This window comes from Lagenorhynchus albirostris, chromosome 2 (assembly GCF_949774975.1).
Source record: "Lagenorhynchus albirostris chromosome 2, mLagAlb1.1, whole genome shotgun sequence".
NCBI lineage: Eukaryota > Metazoa > Chordata > Mammalia > Artiodactyla > Delphinidae > Lagenorhynchus > Lagenorhynchus albirostris.
The window spans coordinates 75,426,532-75,444,933 of record NC_083096.1 but is presented as its reverse complement, the minus strand read 5'-3'; the positions used below and the strand labels follow the sequence as shown (position 1 = coordinate 75,444,933).

General features: G+C 52.1%; 3 protein-coding genes across 4 annotated transcripts; 1 reads left to right on the top strand and 2 right to left on the bottom strand.

Annotated features, from left to right (window-relative positions):
• Window positions 1-651: 651 nt before the first annotated feature.
• S100A14 (S100 calcium binding protein A14) lies at window positions 652-2,867 on the bottom strand. The gene is made up of 4 exons (XM_060142327.1): window positions 2,758-2,867; window positions 2,265-2,363; window positions 1,678-1,824; window positions 652-1,454 (listed from the first exon to the last, which is right to left on the bottom strand). The coding sequence occupies exons 2-4, from the start codon at window positions 2,292-2,294 to the stop codon at window positions 1,317-1,319; spliced, it is 315 nt and encodes a 104-aa protein (XP_059998310.1). The 5' UTR covers window positions 2,295-2,363; window positions 2,758-2,867; the 3' UTR covers window positions 652-1,316.
• A 2,119-nt stretch (window positions 2,868-4,986) lies between these two features.
• On the bottom strand, window positions 4,987-13,717 carry S100A13 (S100 calcium binding protein A13). Of its 2 annotated transcripts, none has more exons than XM_060138339.1 (3): window positions 13,585-13,717; window positions 12,185-12,378; window positions 4,987-5,215 (listed from the first exon to the last, which is right to left on the bottom strand). In XM_060138339.1, the coding sequence occupies exons 2-3, from the start codon at window positions 12,335-12,337 to the stop codon at window positions 5,072-5,074; spliced, it is 297 nt and encodes a 98-aa protein (XP_059994322.1). In that variant the 5' UTR covers window positions 12,338-12,378; window positions 13,585-13,717; the 3' UTR covers window positions 4,987-5,071. The 2 variants fall into 2 exon arrangements, with proteins under 2 accessions (XP_059994322.1, XP_059994313.1); XM_060138330.1 differs by lacking the exon at window positions 13,585-13,717 and adding an exon at window positions 12,537-12,839.
• Window positions 13,548-17,991, top strand: S100A1 (S100 calcium binding protein A1). Its single transcript, XM_060138349.1, has 4 exons — window positions 13,548-13,566; window positions 14,580-14,638; window positions 16,576-16,728; window positions 17,686-17,991. Exons 3-4 carry the CDS (start codon window positions 16,588-16,590, stop codon window positions 17,827-17,829), a joined length of 285 nt encoding a protein of 94 aa, XP_059994332.1. The 5' UTR covers window positions 13,548-13,566; window positions 14,580-14,638; window positions 16,576-16,587; the 3' UTR covers window positions 17,830-17,991.
• The last annotated feature ends 411 nt before the right edge of the window (window positions 17,992-18,402 follow it).

The following is an 18,402-nucleotide window of genomic DNA, read 5'->3' as shown; positions in this document are numbered from 1 at the left end:
CCTAGGACCTCTGTGTGCAGCAGAGGATTCCTCTGGAAACACCCCTCCACCCCTTCTCCAAGATACCCAAGGAAATTGGCCAGTTCGATGTCCCAGAGGCAACAGCTGACGCCAGAAGTGACCCATCACCCCCACTCCAGTGACTTCTGCTCACTGGCCTCTCACTCTGTGTCAGGCTCTCTGCTAAGTACTTCACATCTTGTGTCCCATCCCCATTTTACAGATGAGGAAACTGATACTCTGAGAATACGCCCCAAGTTCCAAAGATAGTACGTGGCAGAGCTGGGATTCAAACCCAGGTTGGTCAGCCTGTTTCTCGGCCTCACATTTCCCCTGCTACCAGTCAGCCAGGCTCACCTGGGTTCATATTCTTCTCCCCACATGTGCACACACGCCCTCCTCTCCCGTCAGAGGGCCAGGTCACTGGCAAAGTACAGCCTGTCCCTCAGAGAGAACCAGGTCTCCCACCTTTTAGGCCTTTTGCCATCCTCAACCCAAATCCACGGGGGAAAGTGAGGCCCCTATTTGCCTCCACTGCCGACCACTGCAGTCCCACAGGTACCGTGCCACCCAATGACTCTGCCATTCACCCCAACACCTCCTCACCCACGGACACTTGGGGTGGGGATGGAGTTCAGTCAAGACAACGTCTTTCATTTTTTCCATCTTCTTTATTAATCAAATGATACAAAACAACCATCATTCTGTAAATGCCCAAGCACCCAGCTGGTCCTCTCACTCCCAAAACTCACCCTCCTCAGCCTCTCCCCCAACCTGCTCTGTCTCTTCCCCTGCCCTAAGCCAGGGAGACAGGGTCCTGAGAGGAAGCTGGGGCAGAGCTGGGGGCAGGGAGGGACAGCACTGGACAGATGGTTGGGGTTGGGGAAGAGATTAGGAGGGGTAGGTTCGTAGAGGCCCTTTTTAGTACCGAATATCCATTCCTCCTTCCACCCCCTTCAAATCAGTTCCCATAGCTCAGCTCCTCTCTGCCCTTCTACCACTACTAAATGACTTGGCCCTTACAGCATCCTCAACCCTCCAGCAGCCCTCCAATACATCCCTGGCCCCAGCCACCCCCTGAGCCTCCCCCAGGTGGGGACCCCTGGACCCATTAGCCCCACAGAGCTCCCAGGGATGAAGTACACAGAGGTCCCAGGAAGGGCCATAATGAACCTGAACGTTGAAGAGGTGAGACAGGTGGGGCTGGGGAATAGTGCGGGGGTGGTGGAGAGAGGAGTTTTATTTCCAGGCCCCCCAGGCTCTGGAGGCCCCCTTTCCCCAATATCCCCCCGCTGCCGAATTCCAGGGGAAGGTTTTCAACTCCCCCGGACAGGGCTCTCCAGCTTCACACTCTTGGCTGCTTCTCCAATCAGCTCCCAGAAAGTCCCGAACTCCAGTTTAGAGTCTTTACAGCTGCCCAAGTTGGCAATTTTCTCTTCCAGCCCACAGTTGTTCTGAAAGGAGGGAAGACACCACAGCTCAGCCAGGCAGCACTTTCCAATCTTCCCACTCCGCCCTACCCAGGGGCAGAAAGCAGGTCCTGAGCCTACCTGGCACTGACAAGGGGAAGGGCTGGGGTTTGCCAGTGCCAGGGGCCTTGGCAGTGTGGGTGGGGTCTTGGAGTACTTGCTTGGGAAGTCAGGGTACTGTCTGGGGCGGGGTCCACTCCCTCAGTACCGGCATGAGGTGGGGCAGCTGCTGGGTGACCAGGTCCCGTAGCTCGGAGGGGGTCAGCGTCTCCTTCCCACCCTCCACCGAATACTGGTGGAAGTTCTTGATCAGGGTCTCGATGGCCCTCTCCACGTCACTGAATTCCTGGGCACCCTGAGGGCAAGGGACATGGCCCATGTTGCAGAGGTCCCACCCATCCTATGACACCCTGTTTCCCCAGGAGCCCGGCAGAGCCAACAGGGCAGAAGACAGCTGGCAGGAACGTGGGCCCTCGCCCGCTCCAAAGCCCAGCATCCAGCCCCTTTGCCCCCACTGTCCTCTGCCCTGAGCCATGTGTTGGGCAAGGCTTCCTCCCCACCTCCCCCCAGCCTCCAGGCAGGGCAGGTCCCAGCATGAGACCCAGGCATCCTCTTCCAGGGAGGGCTCATCTACATCACCCTATGTAGGCACCAGAGAGGGTTCAGGTCTCACAGGCAGGGTCTGGAGTGCAGAGCAAGGCCAAGGTGAGGGGGCAGAAGTCAGTGAGGGACACAGACGCTCAGGGTGAAGGAGGGGAGAGTGGGAACAGAAAGGCCAGGAATGAATGGGCCCACCTGCACGTTGGCTGACCCACACTGTCCCATGGTGCTTGGTCCTTTGGTGAGAGTGTTGTCGTCCTACAGCCGGCCCCAGAGGAGCTGATGTCTCATGATCTGCTCAGAGGAGGGGGGAGGCTGAGCTAAGGACAGAACTCAGCATTTCTTTCTCAACTATCCCCTTTGGCTGCACCCCAGATATTCTGTGCCTCACCCAGGGGGTCAGAGCCAACTCCACACAAGCCCCGTCCCTGCCCAGGCTCCCGGAGCTAAGGTCACAGCCCCCAAGCCAACCTATTTAGAGGGAATCCCTTGAGCCTCACCTTAGCCTCCTTCCTCCCATCCCTTCCAACCCCCCACCCCTGTTCCATACACACACACACACATACACACCAGCCTCCAGGGCCTGGTCCCCCAGACCCTCCCCTGGCAGACTAGGGTAGGATAGGTTAAGCATGCCCTCTGGACCGGGGACAGCCCATTTTGGGTGAAAAGCCCTGGGACTCCTTACCTGCTGGCAGCCGCTGAGACAGGACTGGAAGAGCCAGTGCACCTGAGCTCAGCTCTTATACCTGGGAGAAGGGAGGGGAGGCAGGGGGCTGGGCCTCATCCCGAAGCCAGCCCTGCTCCTGCAGCCGCCTGGGCTGTGAGCCAGCCCAGCGGGGGCCCCACCTCCATTGGCCGCAGCTCCGAGAGCCCGCCCCGCACCCGGGCCACGAGGAGGGAACCATGGAGAGCTGGGTCTGGGATGCCCCTGGCCCCAGACCAGCAGGCAGAGTCCAGGGAAGATAGGGAGGGGAAGCTGGGGGTGGGGGGTGGGGCGGGGGTGGGGGAGGACTTGGAAACGCTGTGGCGTGGAGCCTGGGAGGAAAGGCCTGGAGGAAATGTAGGACAGGAAAGGGTTCTGAGGGGGCTCTGAGTCAGTCACCAGGAAAGAAGGAGAAGCAGAGGCTGGTCAAGGCGGGTTTTGTGGCCTTGAAGGAATGAGGGACACGTGGGTTGAAGTACTTTAATGTGTCACACACACACATTCCTCCCCTCAAGACCGATTTAGATAGTGACACTCAAGCCTGCCCAGCCTTGCCCAGTCCTAATGGCAGAAATTTGGGTCTGGAGGAAGGAGCCAGAGAAGGGTAGCCTGGTGAAGGGGACAGACTGAGTGTTGTCCTGATGTCCTTTCAGCTCCCCGCAGCCAGCATGCACGTATGGGAGGCCCAGATGGGTTATCTGTCAGCTAACAACCTCTCCAAACTGGTTGGGCTACCTGCTCCTCCCTCCCTCAGAATCCCATGCCTTCCCTAACCCAGAGACTCCACAGCAAACCGCCCTCCCCGCCCCGCCCAATCCAGCACCTGGGATAACATCCCAGGGATCCTGGACTGTAGGTCTGGGGGGAACTCAGCCCAACCCTAGTGGCCTTCCCCACCTGATGAGGGAAGTGAAAGGGAGAAGGCAGGGGAGTCTGTGTGGGTCAGGAAAGAAGGGGGCAGTGCTGAGAGCCAGAGTTCCTGGACTCCTTTCCTAAACTCTGAGATCAAAGCATACCTCCCAGTGCCCCTCCGCGGGTCTCCTTCTAGGGCTCCTATGTACTTTTGGCCTCCACTGAGGTGTCTGTAAGTGTCTCAATCTGGGGACCCCTCTGAGGCTATCTCGATTTCAGGGTTTCTCCAAGACGGAGGTCTCTAATGTCTCAGTCTGGGGATCCCTCTGGAATGTCTCAGTCTCTCACTGTGAGGGAGCCCCTCTGGAATGTCTCAAATGGACCCTCAGAGTCCCAGCCTGGCAGTCCCTCTGAGGTCTCTCAGTCCAGGGGCACTTAGATGGAAGGTCTCAATCTAGGACCCTTTCATGGTGTGTGATGCGGAGCTTGTCTCAGCCTAAATGTTCCTCTGGACTCATAGCTGCCTCAAATGATGGACACCTGACAGTAAGGCAGTGACAGTCCTTGGAAGGCAGTGCCTGCTGGGCTGCCCCACCCCTGCTCCCTCTGGTGGCAGACAGTTCAAACCACATGCCCCTCTAGCCAAGAAGGATGGGGAGAGCAGCACTTGGGTGCCCTAAAGTTCTGCTTCCTGCAGTACGACCGCCACCCTCACCCCAGTCCTCGAACCAGAACCCTGTGTTCCTCCTTCTGCTTCACCCCTGCCATGGTAGGAGGGAGGAGAGGAGGGTCCAGGGTTCCCAAGCACCCGTCCAGAGAGGATCCTGGTTCATTACAGAGGCTCTGGAATTTCAACCCAGTTCTACCTATTCTTGTCTTTGTGACTTAACCTCTCTAAAATCTGTTTCCTCATCTTTAATACAAGACTTAAAAACAGTACCTACCTCAACAGGCTGTGAGCATTAACTAAAATAATACAAGAAAATGTTCAGCCCTGTTCCTGGCACAGAGCAAGCCCTCAACACCTGTTCACTGCTATAATTACCATCCAATGACACAAACCCCAGGAATAAGAAAGTGGGAACCAAGACCAAGCCCCTGAGACCTGGTGGGATATGAGTCACCTCACCTGCCCCAGAGATCTGTCTCTACCTTTCAGATATTCATTCATCAACCATGTATTTATTGAGCACCTATCCTGTACAAGATCTGATGCTGCAGAGTATCTGAAGATGAATAACATTCCTGGTCCTCAAGGAGCTCGTAATTTTTGGACCCAACCTCAGGTGGGGACAGAGCTTTCCCACCCCCTAGTCTCAAGAGAAGAAATCATCAGGGTGGGTGTGAGTAAGAAACATCTTTGTTTCAAGGAGAAAGCTTTATTTGTGGGGAGTGGGGTACTGCCCAGCCCTGCCATGCCCACCCCCATCCCGGCCAGCTGGCTTTACTTCTTCCGGATCTGCAGGGCCTTCTCCTTCCTGATCTCCTTGGCCAGCTCCCCAATCAGTCTCCAGTACTCGTTGAACTTGAGCTCTGAGTCCTGATTCACATCCAAGCTCTTCATCTTCTCCTCTAAGGAGCCCACATCCTGAGGAGACACCACAGGGAAGAGTGGGGTTAGAAACGAGGGTTCTGACACAGGGAGGGAAGAATTGCCAGTCACCGCTCCCTTCCCTCAGAGAGCACTAGGATCTGCCCCAAACCTTCAGGACGAAGCTGCAGCCCCAACACAGCACCGCCCTGGTGCCCAACTCCAGGGGGAAGCAGAGGAGGGAAGTGGGGAGCCTGGTTATAGTGTTTGCTGTGGTCTAAATATACCCACCATGGCAGATCATGAACCATAAACATGATGTCACTGAACGCAGAGAGGGGAAGAGCTGCACACAACGGGCCTTCAGTGGCAGGTATGGGTGGGCTCCAGCATGCCGCTGTGCCAGCCCTGGGATAAGCCCCAAGACACTCGGGGAGCCCTTGTAGGCACTGACTCACTCTGACCACCCACAGAGTCTTCTCAGGCCACACTCCTCCTTTACAGAAAGCTGGAGAAGTTCACAGCACTTGGCTGTCCATTTGCATAATCCTAGTGTCTTCTCATTCTTCCAGTTGGGTCACTAGCCTGGTAGATCAGAGGAATGGCAAGGACACAAGGTATGTGGTTTCCCAGGGGGCCCTTGGCCAAGTCTCTCCCAGCAGACCTGTGAACTCTAAGGATATTCTAAGTTGGACCATCGTGATCAAAGGATGGGTTGCCAGGTAAGCAACCACAACCAGAAAGTTGACTGTCGAACAATGGATCCATGTCAAACCAGACAAGGGTGCCTCAGGAGGAGCTCATGCTAAACATTTGAATCAACATTTGGAGGAAGGCAGAGAAGGCTTGCCAAACCTATAGATGGCACAAAGCTAATTTATAGAAGAGCTAAACAAGACGTTTTTTAAAGCTACAATCATGCTTATTTATAAAATACTATAAGCATTGCCAGTGGAAGGCAACGATGCCCAGTGTAACACACAGATGGAGGGGGAAAACATACAATTAGTCAAGAGAAAGAAATAAAAGGTAAAATTGTTGGGAAAGAAGATGCAAATTCACCTCTTATATTAGCAATTATATAATTGTATACCTTTAAAAAACGAAAGAGTGATAAAAGTTAACATTTCAACAAGTGTAAGCACTTAATAGTGCTGACCGTTCTGAGCATATGCTGAACACCCTACGTGCTTTACATCATTTAATCTTCATAATCTGCTAGGATGAAAGTCTCCTGAGCACAGGGACCTGGTCCGTCTTGTTCACCACCATAATGCCAGTGCCTGGGAGAATGTCTGGCACATAGCGGAGGCTTGTTCACCTCTATAACCCAAAGCCTAGGACAGTGTCAGAACAGAACGTAGTAGGCACTCAATAAATACTGACTGAATAAATGCAACACCAATCCAACAAGAACAGTATTACTATGAGTCCATTTCACAGATGAGAAATGAAGGCTCAGAAAGATTAAATAACTAACCCGGGATGACAAGCTAGACCCTGCATTTGAACCTAGATTGTCTGACTCAGAGCTTATGCTCTTACCCACTAATATGTATTTCTTCCCCCAAAAAACTATTAGAAATGATAAAGTATCAGGTGACAATATTAATACACAAAAACAAATACCAGTTTGAAAATATAATATGAAAGATCCCACTTAAAATAGTAAAAAATAAAATAAAGCACTCAGGAAAAAATGTAGGACTCTGTTAAGCTTTTGTGAAGAAAACTGAACTGAAGGATATGAAAGAAAACAAGAATAAATAGAAAAACATACTTTTTTTTACAGAGAAAGATTCAATAGTGTAAAGATGTCAATTTTCCCTAAAATAACATTTTTATATAATCCCAATTAAAATATTTACAGGATTCTTTTTAATATGATTAAATGTTACTAAAATTATTCTTGAAAAATCAACATGTGGGATCTACTGGTAAAATTCTGAAAAAAAAACAATAATGAGGGAGAACCAACCCTACAGGTTATCAAAGCATATTTTAAAACCACAGTAATTAAATGAGAATGTTTCTAAATAATAAACAGATCAATGAAACAGAATAAAGAGCCCCAAAATATACATGGGAATTGAATAAATAATAAATGGGGTATTTAACATCAATAAGAAAATTTTAATAATAAAATAAAGTCTGGGAGTTTTTTAAATAAGTTAAACTGAGGAAGACCTTTCTAAACATGGCATAAAACACAGAAGCCATTCAGGAAAAGTTTGACAGATTTGACTACATAAAAATTTTTTATATTCTGTATGGCAAAAAAGACCAAAAACAAACTCAAAGGACGAAAAGGCAAATTAGGGGGAAATGTTTGCAATGCACATAATAGACAAAGGTTATTTTCTTTATTTATAAAGAGCTATAATAAATCAATATGAAAAGAAAAACACTTCGATAAAAGAAACAAGCAGTTCACAGAAAAGGCAATATATATGCCTATCAAATATTTTTTAAAGTTCTATTTCACTCAGAATTAAAGAAGTGTAAGTCAGAACAAGACACCATTTCCACATATTAGATTGGCAAAATTTAAAAGCTCAGTAAGGGTTTCCCTGGTGGTGCAGTGGTTAAGAATCCGCCTGCCAATGCAGGGGGCGCGGGTTCGAGCCCCGGTCAGGGAAGATCCCACATGCCATGTGTGCCACAACTACTGAGCCTGCGCTCTAGAACCCGCGAGCCACAACTACCGAGCCCACGGGCCACAACTACTGATGCCCGCGCGCCTAGAGCCCGTGCTCCAAGAGAAGCCACCGCAATGAGAAGCCCGCGCACCGCAACAAAGAGTAGCCCCTGCTCCCTGCAACTAGAGAAAGCCTGCGCCCAGCAAGAAGAACCAATGCAGCCAAAAATAAAATAAATAAATAAATTTATAAAAACAAAAAAATAAAATTAAATTAAAAAATAAACTCTCGGGGCTTGCCTGGTGGTGCAGTGGTTGAGAGTCCGCCTGCCGATGCAGGGGACACAGGTTCGTGCCCCGGTCCGGGAAGATCCCACATGCCGCGGAGCGGCTGGGCCCGTGAGCCATGGCCACTGAGCCTGCGCGTCCGGAGCCTGTGCTCCGCAACGGGAGAGGCCACAGCAGTGAGAGGCCCGCGTACCGCAAAAAAAAAAAAAAAAGAAAAAAAAAAAAAGAAAATAAACTCTCAGTTAGACCCATTTGGGGCAAGGATGTGGGAAACAGGCAGTCGCATGCATTGCTGTTGGCCATGAAAACAAGTGCAAACTTGTTGGGAGGCAAATTAATAATATCCATAAAAATTAAGAACAAACCTTTTGACCTAATATTTATACTGCCAGACATTTACTCTATAAATATTTTCCCTTTAGTATGTAAAGATATATCAATATAAACAACGTTTGCAAAAGGGAAAAGTGAACACAAGAGAAATGTTCATCAATAGAGGACTGACTACATAAATTTGTGTTAAGCTACATATTAGAATACAGTACATCATTTTTTAAACTGGGAAAACAGCCTATATGCATTGTTACATTTTTAAAAATCTATTTGTAGAACCGTAGGTAAGATGCATTTATTCATTCACTCACTCAACAATTTTTACTTCTTTTAAACTTTTTTTACTATCTCACTTATTCCCTCAGTATTTTTTTTTTTTTTTTTTTGTGGTACGTGGGCCTCTCACTGTTGTGGCCTCTCCCATTGCGGAGCACAGGCTCCGGACGCGCAGGCTCAGCGGCCATGGCTCACAGGCCCAGCCACTCCGCGGCATGTGGGATCTTCCCGGACCGGGGCACGAACCCATGTCCCCTGCATTGGCAGGCGGACTCTCAACCACTGCGCGAGAGAGGGAAGCCCTCTCTCAGTATTTTATTGAGCACCTAACTAGGAGTCAGACACTAAGTGCTGGGGATAAAACAGTGAGCAGATTCCTTTCCTTTATAGAACAAGAATGTTTCCTACATGGAAAGGAAGAAAATTATATGTTACTTCTTGGTAACGTAAAATTGTATAATGGAAGCTAAGTTGTGAAGGAAGTGTTCTGAAAGAAAATAGCCCAAGGTAAAGGAACAGAACACAAGGAGGTGATCTCTGTACTCAGTGGTGAAGGAAGGTCATGCTGAGGATTTGCCATCTGAGCAGAAATCTGTCAAACGAGGAATAAGCCTAGCAGATACCTGGGGTATGAGCATTCTGAACCAGGAGAGGAAAAGTAGAGACAGCATAAAGTGGAGAGTATAAATAACTCTCACTGCTTTTGAGGAGTTTTACTACAAAGGGGAACAGAGATGTAAGGCATAGCTGGAGGGAATTATAGGGTCAAGGGAGGTTTTCTTTTAAGACGGGAGATAGTACAGCATATTTGTAAACTGATCAGAACAACCTAGTAGAGACAGAAATTTTGATGATGCAAGAGAGAAGAGGAAGAATTGAGGGCTTCCCTGGTGGCTCAGTGGTTAAGAATCCGCCTGACAATGCAGGGGACACGGGTTTGAGCCCTGGGCTGGGAAAACCCCACATGCCGCGGAGCAACTAAGCCCGTGCGCCACAACTACTGAGCCTGCACTCTAGAGCCGCGAGCCACAACTGCTGAGCCTGCATGCCACAACTACTGAAGCCCACACGCCTAGAGCCCGTGCTCCACAACAAGAGAAGCCACCGCAATGAGATGCCTGCACACCGCCACGAGGAGTAGCCCCTGCTCTGCGCAACTAGAGAAAGCCCGTGCTCAGCTACGAGGACCCAATGCAGCCAAAATAAATTTAGTTAATTAATTAATTTTAAGAAAAAAAGGAGGAAGAATTGAAAGAGTAACGTCTTTAAGTAGGTGAGAAGGGATGGGATTTAGTGCACCAGTGGAGGGGCTGGCCTTAGCAGCAGAGACAGATCATTCGTGTTAACAGGAAGGAAGGCAGGAAATGTGCTGATCGGTTGGTAGTTTTGGGGGAGGAAGCACATAGAAGTTTCCCGATGGCTTTTATTTTTCTCAGTGAGAGGGAGACTATGAAAAGAGGTACTGGAGTTTAAGGAGAAAGGAAAAGTTGTGAAATAATCACCTGAAAGAGCTGGTAAATGAATTAATAGGGAAATGTAGAAGAATTTCCAGGTATTGCTAAGGGTCCTATTGGGGGCTGTGGTTATAGATTTAAAGTGAGACAAATCAACAACATGGCAGTGCATTTTTCTCTAGCCAGATTCAGCTGTACAAGCGCAGACACAGAACGGTGGGTTTCACCAACAAGCTAATGAAGCTGAAATGTTGGATTTAACCTGGGTTGGGATTTTGCCAAATAACTAGGACAGAGAGAAAGAGAATCAAGGGAGTTGAGCAAGTGATTATAGTGGTGAGCCTTAGAACCCAGCTGAGTAAGAAGGGAAATGAGGTCTCGAGGGATGGTGATGGAAGATGAAAAAGTGATAGGGTCAAGAGACTGAAGTTCCCAGTGGAGTCAGGAAGTCATGGAGTGGAGGAACTAGATAGAGGAATAGAACTGGAATGACAGGAGGCGGCAGACAGAGAAAGAGAGGCCTGAAATTGAGATTTTGGAGACGGCGCATTGGTAATGACAAGACCTAAAGAATGGACAGGGCAGCAGAGTGGAGGGGCAGGGATGCTGAGGTGCAGGAAGACAGAACCTTTGAAAGTAAGGAGTTGAAGAAATTGAAAGGCCCAGGGACTTCCATGGTGGTCCAGTGGTTACGATGCCGTGCTCCCAATGCAGTGGGCGTGGGTTCGATCCCTTGTCTGGGAACTAAGATTCCACACGCCGCGCAGCGCGGCCAAAAAAAAAAGAAACTGAAAGGCCCAGGTGTTGAATAAGTTGCCTGTGTGGATACTGAAGGTAATGACAGTGGCAGTGATGAGAAGAAAAACAGTAAAAGCCAGAAGCTGAAGAGCTATAAGGTGTGCGATTAGAAGGGTGGCACGTGGTACATACGAGCTTCCAAGGAGTCGGGTGTCTTAGGAAGGAGAAGAGGGAATTCCCTGGCAGTCCAGTGGTTAGGACTGTGCGCTCTCACTGCTGAGGGCCCGGGTTTTAACCCCTGGTCGGGGAACTAAAATCTCACAAGCTGCACGGGTGCAGCCAAAAAAAAAAGAAGAAGAAGAAACGAAGATCTGGAAGTTGCAATGAAAAGCAAAGGGGTCACTATCTGCATTTCCAGACCCAGAGGGAGTCGGATTTGGAAGAAAAACCAGTCATTATTTGACAAGGCTACAGGGAATGTTGTACTTTCAGGGCAGAGCCTGAAGTTTCCTGTGAGAAGAGGAAGGGAAAAGTCTAAGGATGTAGGAGATATTGCAAATGATAGACTATGAATTTCAGAGACTAGTTTGTGTCGTTTTTTTTTTAATCCATGTTCACACACTTTTATGTGCCTTTGAATTTTTAGAAAGGATGTAAAAGAAACTGTTAACAGCCTGGGATGATGTGCCAACCCAGAGCGGATGAAATGTAAATCCCTACTCCATCCTGTGAACAGGAGAGAAAGAATAATCCTGTCAGTTGCATTATTGAGGGGATTCCCAGAGCGGGTGGGGAATAATCACAGACCACTTACAGGAACCTCCTATACTGAGATTCTATGACTCCATTAATTTGGCTGTGTTTTGATTTTTGACAAACCCTTTCCCATAGCTGGGCCTCGGTTTCTGTATACGTGAAGTGAGGAATTTGGACCGTGTTTTCTCTTGGCCTCCTTCTAGCTCTGATGGCCTATGAATCTCCTGGAAGCCAGCTCTGGGTCCAGTCCTGTGCTGGGGAAATGAGACCAGAGAGGCACAGAGAGACACCACGAGAACCCAACAGCATCCTCTGATGGGAGCACAAAGCCCAATACAACACTCGCATTCACACAGACATAATATTACCTAACTATACACACACCAGGCAAGAACGCCCAGAACCATTTACATGTGCAGTCATCACACCCTCCTCCACAGTACACCTGTGGTCACCTTATCATGCTCAGTAATATCTCCTCATATACACAGGGTCCCACAGCCACTGGCTCCCAAAACCTCACACCCAGAGACCCCCACCTACCTTGAGCAGGTGAGGCAACTGCTGAGTGACCAGTTCCTTAAACTCATTGATGCTGAGGCTGCCCTTCCGGCCCTCCTGCCCTGCAAAGGTGAAGAAGGTGGTGACCACAGTCTCAATGGCCGCCTCCAGCTCAGTCAGTGGTTCGGCTGCCATTAGGACCCTGGGGCTGGAGCTGATGTCCGCACAGGGCTGACCTGCAGGAGGGGGAAGAAGAGAGAGTCAGGACAGGCCAGAGCGCCCCTGCCCTGGCGCCGCCGCCTCAAGCCTCTGCCTGGAGGAGGCCTCAAGGGGAAGTAGGGAAGGGACAGGGACGCAGGGATGGAGCTTGGGGCAGGGGACCAGGCAATGGTACCTCAGTGTAGGTGGGGGAAGAAATGTTCACTTCCAGAAACCCCTTCCTCTCTAGGTCTCACAGTCTGGGGGTCCTTTGAAGTGTCCGTGTCTCAGGGACCCGTGTGTGGTGGTCCCTCAGTCTGGAGACCCCTCTGTCTGGGAGCAGGCTTTCAGTCTGGGGTCCTTCTTTGGAGTCCTCTCAGTCTGGTGGCCCCTCTGTGGGGTTCAGTCCCAAGGGTCCTTTCTTGGAGCTTAACCGGCCTCAAAGGGTCATGGGGTTGTTTGTCTCCAAAGCTTGTTTGTGCAAGGACCTGGGTCTCCACCCGCCTGCATTGCACCCGCCACACACACAGACACACACACACACAGACACACAGACACACACAGACACACAGACACACACACACACACACAGACACACACACACACACACAGACACAGACACACACACACACACACACACACACACACACACACACACACACACACACACACACACACACACACACACACACACACACACACACACACACACACACACACACACACACACACACACACACACACACACACACACACTGGCTGCTCTTCCCAGCAGAGAGGCCGGGGTCTGGCAAATGCCCAGCTGTGGTCAGGGCTGGCTTGGTCTGGGCAGACCCCGCCTCTCTGTCGTCCCGTTCGCCCCTCCCCTCGGGGGCAGCTGGGCAGAGTGCGCAGCCCAGGAGCCCATAGCCCTCCCCGCCCCCGTCTCCCAGCAACAGGTCCTGGATGGGGCTCCGCTGACTGCCCGCGCCCAGGAGGGATTTGGTACTGGCACTTACTCACAGCGCCCGGAGTGGAGGGGCGTCGGCGGGGAAGGGAGGGGACGGGTACAGCTGGGGCAAGGGGGCATGCCCAATCATCCTCCCTTTTCCCACCCACCCCCTGCCCTCTGCAAGGACTGCTGCTGGATTTCCCGAAGCCATTTCCTGAATCCCAGTCTGAGCCGGCTCCAGCGTAGGAACCTGGGAGGCCAGGGCGGAAAAAGGCTCCCCAGGAACCCTCCAGGGGTAAGGGTTGCGACTCACCGGGGCAAGGAGATGGGATGCAGCGAGGCAGGAGCCCTAGGGCTGAGGTTTATAAGCTTCCCTGGAGGGAGGAAAGAGCCCCTCCCAAGCCCGGAGGTGTCAAGTTTCCGTCGTGCATTCTGAAGAGAGGAGCGCGCCCAGTCACGCCTCCCGCCCGGCCCTCCCCACCCCAAGCAATCAGGCCTGGAACCCTGGCCCCACCCAACGCAGCCCACCGCAGCCTCCACTTGGTGAGGGGGAGGGCCCGCCTGGAGCTGCCTGGCCAGATTACACTCAGCAGGCATCCTGGGGTCCCATCCCTCCCAACACGGAGAGCCTGCTGCCCCACTACACCCGCCCCGTCTGATCTGGAGTATGTATGTTGGGGCGTGGGGAGGCCACTGTAAATTCAAAGAATCAACTGAGGGAGCTCGGCACTGAGAGGTCCCATCTAAGAAACACCACAAGAGGGCCCCTCAGAATGGGATCCCACCGAGGACCCTACAGCCCTAGACCCCTACAGAGGATCCAGACTGAGACCCCACAAACAGAGGGGGACACAGGCCGAGCCCCCGATAGAGGAGACCCTGGATTGAAATCCCGCAGTGGGGTCTCAGGCTGAAACCCCTCGGGGAGACTACCAAGACTAAATTATTCACTGAGAAGTTCCCTCGCTGAGCCCCTCAGCCAGGTGCGTGTACCTCTTCCTAGCCTAGCAGCATACCCAGTACTGCGGGAGGCCGGGGGAGCCGAGAAGGCCTCTGAGTGTTCCTTCTTCCCAGGACCTTTCCCACCTCCCTTCCTCCTGGGCCCTGCCTTTTGGGACCCAGCGTGGGGGGAGGCAGGGGAGGCTGGAGAAGAGGACACAGGCCAGCCTGTTCCAGCCCAGGAGACAGAGGGCGCCTCTGTCCACTCCTGGCCCCTTGCCCCACTGGGTGTCTGTCTGTGAAGGGGTGGAGCCAGTGAGGGGTGTCGGCGGGGGGGAAGGACGACTGAAGACAGGTCTCCCCACACAGCTCCGGTAGCCACATTTGCAGCCTCGTCTGTCTGTCCAGAACCTGCTCCCAGGCTGACAGTGAGTATCCTGCCCCATCTGCCCTGGGTCCCTGCCCTGGCCAGTCTTGTGGAAAGGGGACTTCAGCAGGGCTCCAAAAGTCTGGGGAGGAGCTCGGGATTTGGGGGAGACAGTGTTTGGAAGGTGGTGAGGGGAGGCAAGTGAAGGTCAGAGGGAGATCTGGGAGCTCAGTGAATAAGGAAGCCAGTGGGGAACGCAGCCACTGAGTTTCCAGGAGACCAGGCCCTCCTCCCACAGAGCTCTCACGTGCCCCCGCAAGGCTCCCTCCATCTCCCAGGTGCTGGGGAGGAGACCCAGCTCTCGCCTTGCTTCCAGCGGTGTAAGAATAAGAAAGCAGATGGACCAGCTCCTTCTGCCCACCCACCCCCCGCCAGCCGTGGTCTCTCTGCCACCCCACCCAGCCTTGCCAAGAGCTCAGGTCCCAGGGAAGTTGGGGGGCGGGGGTGGCAGAGCATGAATCATGTGATACCAGGAAGGGGGCACTAGGGTACTATACCCACTCCCACTGTCCCTTCATGTGACCTCCCCTTTCTCCTCCTCCTCTTTCTTGGCCCAGTTTCTCCATTCTTCTTTCCTCTCATTCTTTCCCTTTGTTTTTCTGTCTGCCCCCTCCCTGCCAAGAATGGCCCCTACGCAAAATCCCAGGCTGCTTGAGGTCTCCGGGAAACCTCTATGTGCCTCTCCTGGATGGGGCTGATAACTGAGCCACCAGCACCCCTCCCTCCGCCCCCCACCCACCCCCCAGCTTATCCCCTCCATCAGCCCCGGCTTGGGTTCCATCTCCCCCGTGTCTCTGTGACAACCGCTTCTCACGTCCGGAGTTCAGGTGACATTCACAAGGGCCCCATTGAAGAGCTAGGATGTCATCCGATCAGGGCCCATTGTCCAGCCCCTCAGGTCTGGGGAAGGATGGGGACACCTGATCTGAGACACCTGAGCTGCCCCCTGAGGCTGTGGAGGGGCCAACCGTCCCAAGGCCAAGAGAAAGAGACCCCCTGGCTTGGCAGTCCCCTCTCCTCAACAGACCCCTCCATTTTTCCCCTCCTCTCCCCCAGCCCCTTGGGTTCAGAGGACCTCATGCACTCAGCCTTTATCTCCCCTAACACATACCAGCCCCATTCTCCCTGCTGCCATGTCCCCACATCACCCAAGTTGGGCCTGGGGGTGGGAGTGGCAGGGACAAGATCCCACAAGTGTCCTCTCCCCCTCCCTGGGAGCCCTGGCTCCAAGGAAAAGGCTCAGACATTCCTCTTTCCTTTCCCACCACCACACAGTAGAAGGGCTGAATCTGCAGAGAAGCAAGACGAACCAAACTAGAGGTAACAGAGGGAAGCCAAAGTGACATGTTCAGGAGAGAACAGTGTAGAAGGACCAAGAGAGGCCCCCAGTCTGCTGACAAGAAACTCAGAGGCAGTGAGACGCCCCCGTCCCCATGAACCTTGGGCCAGCCACTCAGACTGCCACCCTATCCACCAGGCCAACTAAGGGCACCAGATTGACTCCTTGCTCGGGGTGGGCAGCAGAGTCAAGGCTATACAGGGGAGCCCAGCCCACCATCCCCAACAGCAGATCTTGGCTGTGCTGGGCAGGCAAGTCCAGGGTAAAAATAGAGCCAGAGGAAGCCAGGCCGGGTCCTGTGACCACCCCTACCTGCCTGCCCCACCCTCCTCAGTGTGCAGGCAGCCAGGAGCAACTGCGAAGTCCACTGCAGGCCTCTAGAGCCAGCCCAGATCCAGCTGTTCTACCTCCATGCCCAAAGCCCTGATTCGCTCTGGCTGGGGTGTGGACTGAAGGGCACAGAGAATGAGGCTAGACTTAGGTCTGATCAGTTGTGGTGGGGCTTTGATCTCATGGCTCTTTGAGCTGTGGGCCCCTACCCCAACCCCAGCTACCCCAGGCACGGTCCCCAGCTCACTTCCATGGTGGGACGTGGGTAGGTGAGCTACAAGATGGGCTCTGAGCTGGAGACGGCAATGGAGACTCTCATCAATGTGTTCCACGCCCACTCGGGCAAGGAGGGGGACAAGTACAAGCTGAGCAAGAAGGAGCTGAAAGAGCTGCTGCAGACGGAGCTCTCCGGCTTCCTGGACGTGAGCACAGGGTGGGGGTACAGGGTGGAGTGGGCGAGGGGTGGGGGAACAGAGTGGGCCCCTCCCTGCCACCTCCCCATCCCACCCCAGCTCAGCCCAACCATCTCCTTCCTCTCCCAGGCTCCCCTACTCTTCTGGGTTCAAGTCAAAATGCCCTGATTTACTGATCACCTGCTAAGGGCTAGGCCTTGTGTAGATGCATCAATAACAAAACACACCGTCTAGCAGGGAAGGACTGACACTTGAAAGTAAACCTTGAGCACCAGGAAGCACCCAGGGCCTTAACAGAGGTGCCAGAAAGGATTATGGGAGAATATTAACCTGACTGAAGTGGACGGCTTGTCCAAAGAGGTGGCACTCAGGCCCCTGGAAGATCATTAGGGTAAATGTAGACATTTTAGGAGGAGGTATAGTACCTGAACAAGAGCGTGTGAGAAAGCAGATGGAGCGTGCTCGGTAGTTTTGACTGGACTGAAGGATGCAAAAGAGAAGCCAGTAGAAAGTGTACCAGCTTTGAGATTTTATGAGACCTGGGTTCAAATTCTGGTGCTGCCACTTAATAGCTGTGTGACTTTGGGCGTGTTCCTTAACCGTCGACTGTCAACTTGTTTCTTCTCTGGAATGGGACTAATGAAAGCTACTTCATACTATTTGTGCTAGAATTAAATGAGACAGTGCTTGTAAAGCTCCTAGTGTAGTGCTTCTCACATTGTAGGCACTCAACATATGGTAATTGTTTTTATTATTCTGCCTTGTTAAGGAGCTGATTCTGTAGGCAACAGGAAGCCATAAGTATTTTGTTAGTTTTGAGGACAGCAGCGAGAGTCCCATAATTAGAAGTAGTTCTCTCTCTTGCTCATCTCTGCCTCCTTCTCCCCAATCAACCAGCCCCCATGTCCCTGACTCAGTGCTGTTCATTTCCCTATATGCCTACCTCTCCGTCTCCTCCCTCCACAGGCCCAGAAGGATGCGGATGCTGTGGACAAGGTGATGAAGGAGTTAGATGAGAATGGAGATGGAGAGGTGGACTTCCAGGAGTATGTGGTGCTGGTGGCTGCCCTCACAGTGGCCTGTAACAACTTCTTCTGGGAGAACAGTTGAGCAGACGGCCCCAGTGGGCAGCGCCCTTCGCCTCCACCCTGCCATACCTGCCCCTTCACCCTGCTTCCCCCTCACCCCACTTTTCCCGCCCCACCAACAAGGGCGCAAGAGTAGTGGGCCAGGCCTGCAACTCATCTTTCATTAAAGGCTCCTCTCTCACAAGCCACCAGCTGCTGTCTGTCTCCTTTGGGGTATGGAAGTGGGTGGGGAAGTGAAGGCTGCTCACTCCCAACTTGCCTTATTTGGGGAGGGATCTTATTTTGAGAGAGGTCAAGGGGCCATTACATCTTCCTACTTAAGGAATGCTCAAGGCCCAGGAACATTGGGGTTCAATGTCCCAGCTGGAAGTGGAGGAGACATCAGCTTCTCAGATATAAAGCCAGAAGAATTTCCCTTCAACCTTCAAAGAATATTTACTGAAGACCTACCATGCGCTGGACATCCTATGGGAACTGGGGACACAGCAGTGAGCAAAACAAACACGACTCTCAACATCACATAGGTAAAGTCCAGTAAGGATGCCAAAACATACACACATACATGCTAGGAAGGAAAATGAAAGGATCTGATGCA

What these genes read in the sequence shown, in the direction of transcription:
- S100A14 (XM_060142327.1), bottom strand. Translation starts at nt 2,294, where the DNA reads ATGGGACAGTGTGGGTCAGCCAACGTGCAG. An exon ending in GTGGGTCAGCCAACGTGCAG is followed by an intron (nt 1,825 to 2,264) that starts GTGGGCCCATTC and finishes CCTTGCCCTCAG; the next exon opens with GGTGCCCAGGAATTCAGTGA. An exon ending in AGCTGCCCCACCTCATGCCG is followed by an intron (nt 1,455 to 1,677) that starts GTACTGAGGGAG and finishes CCCTCCTTTCAG; the next exon opens with AACAACTGTGGGCTGGAAGA.
- S100A13 (XM_060138339.1), bottom strand. Translation starts at nt 12,337, where the DNA reads ATGGCAGCCGAACCACTGACTGAGCTGGAGGCGGCCATTGAGACTGTG. An exon ending in AGTTGCCTCACCTGCTCAAG is followed by an intron (nt 5,216 to 12,184) that starts GTAGGTGGGGGT and finishes GTGTCTCCTCAG; the next exon opens with GATGTGGGCTCCTTAGAGGA.
- S100A1 (XM_060138349.1), top strand. Translation starts at nt 16,588, where the DNA reads ATGGGCTCTGAGCTGGAGACGGCAATGGAGACTCTCATCAATGTGTTC. An exon ending in AGCTCTCCGGCTTCCTGGAC is followed by an intron (nt 16,729 to 17,685) that starts GTGAGCACAGGG and finishes CTCCCTCCACAG; the next exon opens with GCCCAGAAGGATGCGGATGC.